The 3,997-nt window shown below is 44.4% G+C and overlaps 2 protein-coding genes across 2 annotated transcripts in view; one reads left to right on the top strand and one right to left on the bottom strand.

Annotated features, from left to right (window-relative positions):
• The window catches only part of SARC_01671 (hypothetical protein), a 2,005-nt gene extending 1,121 nt beyond the window's left edge, over nucleotides 1-884 (top strand). The window contains exon 2 of the mRNA XM_014304621.1: nucleotides 403-884. Within this exon, the coding sequence (XP_014160096.1) occupies nucleotides 403-858 (456 nt within the window). The 3' untranslated portion in view covers nucleotides 859-884. The remainder of the gene's footprint in view (nucleotides 1-402) is intronic.
• A 305-nt stretch (nucleotides 885-1,189) lies between these two features.
• Nucleotides 1,190-3,700, bottom strand: SARC_01670 (hypothetical protein). Its single transcript, XM_014304620.1, has 7 exons — nucleotides 3,475-3,700; nucleotides 3,029-3,099; nucleotides 2,603-2,922; nucleotides 2,347-2,448; nucleotides 1,826-1,964; nucleotides 1,592-1,691; nucleotides 1,190-1,424 (listed from the first exon to the last, which is right to left on the bottom strand). The coding sequence occupies exons 1-7, from the start codon at nucleotides 3,654-3,656 to the stop codon at nucleotides 1,316-1,318; spliced, it is 1,023 nt and encodes a 340-aa protein (XP_014160095.1). The 5' UTR covers nucleotides 3,657-3,700; the 3' UTR covers nucleotides 1,190-1,315.
• Between the last annotated feature and the right edge of the window lie 297 nt (nucleotides 3,701-3,997).

Genomic DNA, 3,997 nt, shown 5'->3' with positions numbered 1-3,997 from the left:
CTATGTATATTTATATCTATTTTCTGTTGGGCGAGTGAGTGTGTATATAATGCTTCATGCAACACCTATTTTTGTTCGCTGAGATATGAGGTATCTACACTAAATTTTTTTTGTTCTTGTGTGCTCATGCTTGAGCATCTGACGGCATAGGCACTTTCGTCAGGCACTTGCCCCATATGCTCTGAGTGGTACTCCACGGACAAACGAGTCCAAGCCAACTGAACGCCTATTTTCACCTACATATCTAAGCAGCTGCGAACTACATTTCAATATGTTGGAATATGTTTCTGCGTCTGCGTCTGATGTCTATTATCTATCACTTCCGCCAGGCCCATAAAACAGATTATATTAAGCACTAGTCTTCCGGCCCATCTCACCTGCATATACACGTTCCAATTACAGGTGGCGCCGCCAGCAATCGATAGCACAGCCCCTGTGGCCTCGTTGTGGGCTAATTGGGGCAAGAAGGAGGGTGCCTGGACATGTCCAGCATGCGCTGTCAATAACATAGATAAGAGCAAGGACAAATGCCCGGCCTGTGAGACCCAGAATCCAGCAGCTACATTCTCGACCACCGCCGCAACCAAGGTTCAAACACCCGCTACATTCTCCTTTGGTGTCGCACCGGCTAGTATCGCTGCGCCTGTCTCGTTTGGTGTCCCGTCATCTGCCAGCACTGGCTCCACTGCCACGCCTGTAACCTTTGGTATACCTTCGTCTACAACTACTAGCAAGGCTGCTGCGCCTATATCCTTTGGGGTGCCCCCGTCTACTAGCACTAGCACTGAGGATCCGAAATCTACGACAAAGGACGGGGGTGGCGATAAGCCCAAAATCTCATTCGGCAGAGCACCCTAACCTAAATAAAGACTAGTTTTAATTTTCAAATAGGTCTGAGTAGAAAGTCTTATAAGTTGTAGCCGACCTTGGAAAGATATTGAGTGGCCAGTAATTTCACATAGCTTAAATGTTCGAGTTAGTTGTAAAAGAGGTTGGGCTGCGCATGCCGACACAAATGGTCCATCTCTCATCATCCTATTCGAAGATGGTCAAATCACACGTAAACGGAACTTCGAGGCCTCGGCCTTTCTAATTTTATATCGAGCGCCCTGAGAGATTGGCGCCCACTTGTGCCTCCTGTGATCTTGCAGTATTGCTTATAGCTCCTTGTCAGAAATGGACACAGTGTCGACATTATATCGGATTGTTTATTGCTAACCGTCTCATTGGCGACTACTCGAACTTTTGGCATTTGTCTACCATGGAGACACACTTAAAATCTTTGTCGTTCTCGCAACAAGTTGTCGCTTAGTTACTACAGATGAACACCACTTTTGAACGAAATATCCTTGCAAACATCCTCCAGCGCATTCTGCACCACATCGGGCATATGTTCTGTTATCGCTTCAGTGGACAGCATGATCCTGAGTAAAAATTGAGGGTCGCAGATTTAATTGCGATATGTATAATTTATGTCGTCAGAAAAATACGCACCCCGTTCAATGAGGTGTGATACTTCAACGCGAACCAACATAACTTGTTTGCATAACATTTTCGAGTGGGAGAGCGTCAGATACTGCGACTCAAGTACCTGGTAAAAAACTGCTTGTCCCGCCAGCAGGCGACATACTGCTTCTTGATCTCAGTGGCTACATTCGGCGGTTCCGCGTTTATAAGATGTAATACGCGACCTATTTCACATTACAGGTAGAATATATCTTAGTTTAGAATTCAGACAGTAAAAGCGTACTGTACAAAGGAAGAACGAATGTACGAAACGCATCATAGAAACGAAGACATCAGCTTGCAGAAGAGATCGAATTACCAGGCAGACAACTGACGGCATCTGCTTCGTATTCGTACGTAGGCATGGGCATGCGCACTGTGGTGGAGGACTCACTCATCCCTGGCAACGCTAAGAAGGGCTGCTGCTCGCGTACTCCAGCTTCCAAGTCGAGTTCATTCTAAAATGAACAAATTGGAGCGATTTTCACGGATAATATGTATTTCTCGTTCAATAAATACAATCAGTAAAGTGGGCGCCAAAGTAGGTGGGGCAATTGAGTGAGGCATATAATGTAAAAATCTTGAGCGAGACCATACATACACGATAAACGTATTAAATTTTATAATTAGCAATATACGATCAATCATGCCCCAACAGCAGACCGTCTGCCAATGTTTCGATAGTTATCTGCTCTGAAGTCAACGTCAGACACTGGTAATGACTGTGTGTGATTTCCAACCGTCGCAAACTATCGCCTGGATACTACTTGAGCAACCGCACACACGCACGAGACGCATTCTGGATCACGCAATTAGCAATCATTTTTCACCTGTACATACCTCAGAAGTCTTGCGGTTGGTCAAAACACTAGTGATGGCACTGCGTACACCATTTGCGAGTATATCGTATTTCGGTCGAGTACTTTGCTGCACGGCCGCAACCTGAATCAGAGTGAAACACCGGGTCAGTTTCAGCTTCTGATAGACATCCCCATTAGAGGTCCACAGAAATAATCGAGCCTGAAATACCTATCATGCAACGCACACCGAATTAGTCTCATCAACTGTCGTTAGACCTCGCACTACCTCCACTCACCATCTCGTCTCGAAACCGGGCCAAATTTGGTACAGATAGCTGGGGCACTATGTCTCTGCCAACCACAACGGACAAGCAGTATTCAGTGCATCGTTTAGTAAGGGAAGCGGACATCAAACCCGACGGGGAGCTGTAGGCAAAGCATTTCAACCTGGCCTCGTATCTGGGGGCCAACATGATACTCAGCAAGGCCGCCGTAGCAGCCCCCAAGGAATGTCCCACTACTACGAGATCGTATCGTTCAAAACCATCGAAAGCTTGCTCGAGAAGTTGTCTGGTTTGTAATTCTTGGTAGACGTAGCGAGCCGCATATAATATACCTGATTGGGCAAATACAAAGGAGTAAGATCAGTGCGATACTTCGTTCGCTAGGATTCTCTGGAGTATATCACAACTAAGCTCATGCTACAAGTATGACCACATTACCTTGATGACACCAATGTTCTGAATTCTCCTCGAATAGCGCAGGGGTAGCGTTGAAGTCCGTGAGCGCGTCACTGTATTTCAAGCAAATTCAGGAGAAAAAGTATGAAGCAAAACAAAACTTGTGCTCAATAGTTAGGAGGGTTGGGTGTCATGAGAACCTTATCAAATAGTACTGCTATAGATAGAAAACAATACAACAAAAATAAGTATTGGTTTAGCCTAATAGTTTGGAGCGTTCGATGTCATGAGATACATATCAAATAGATATGCTATCGAAAGCAAATAAAACTGGCGAACACAAAAATGTGCATTAGTTTAGCACAGTCGTTTAGAGGATACAGTGGCATGAGATGCTTTTCAAATAGTAATACTATAGAAAGCAAATAAGACTAGTCCTTCAATGGCCTGCGAATGTTACAGTGTCACGCAATTATGCGACTACTTACTTGAGAGACATCGAGCCACGGATACAAACCACGATCGACCTCCGTTCATGATCGCGTACCACATAATAGGGAGTCTCTCCATAACTATTCTGATAGTTGAAGAATACTACGTCGTCGTCATCCACTACCCCCGTTTTAAGGCGCATCGCCGAGAAGTTGCACCAGCAGCAATTGTCACTCATTACTTTAGATTGCAATGAATGGCGTCGACGAGGTCTGCCTGTTCCAATGAGAGAGAAGGGATCGATGAGCGTACTACACTCAGCAGGCTCATGATTTTAGATGTAAAAAACACGAGTGTTTATACATTCAGGATAGCACACGTGAAGTTGTATGTAAACACACACGCATATGCACAGATTTATACACATAAATAAAGAAAGCATATCTACACCCAAAGTATGTATACCAACAATCTGATATGTCGTTCCAATTCTTATTCAAGGCCAGTAGTTGTCTGTCATGATCATTTCTAACATACAAAAAAAGAGCAATACGAAAACTAATACATGTATGTATACAT

Source organism: Sphaeroforma arctica (assembly GCF_001186125.1).
Source record: "Sphaeroforma arctica JP610 unplaced genomic scaffold supercont1.68, whole genome shotgun sequence".
NCBI lineage: Eukaryota > Ichthyosporea > Ichthyophonida > Sphaeroforma > Sphaeroforma arctica.
This window is presented reverse-complemented; position numbering and strand designations above follow the sequence as displayed.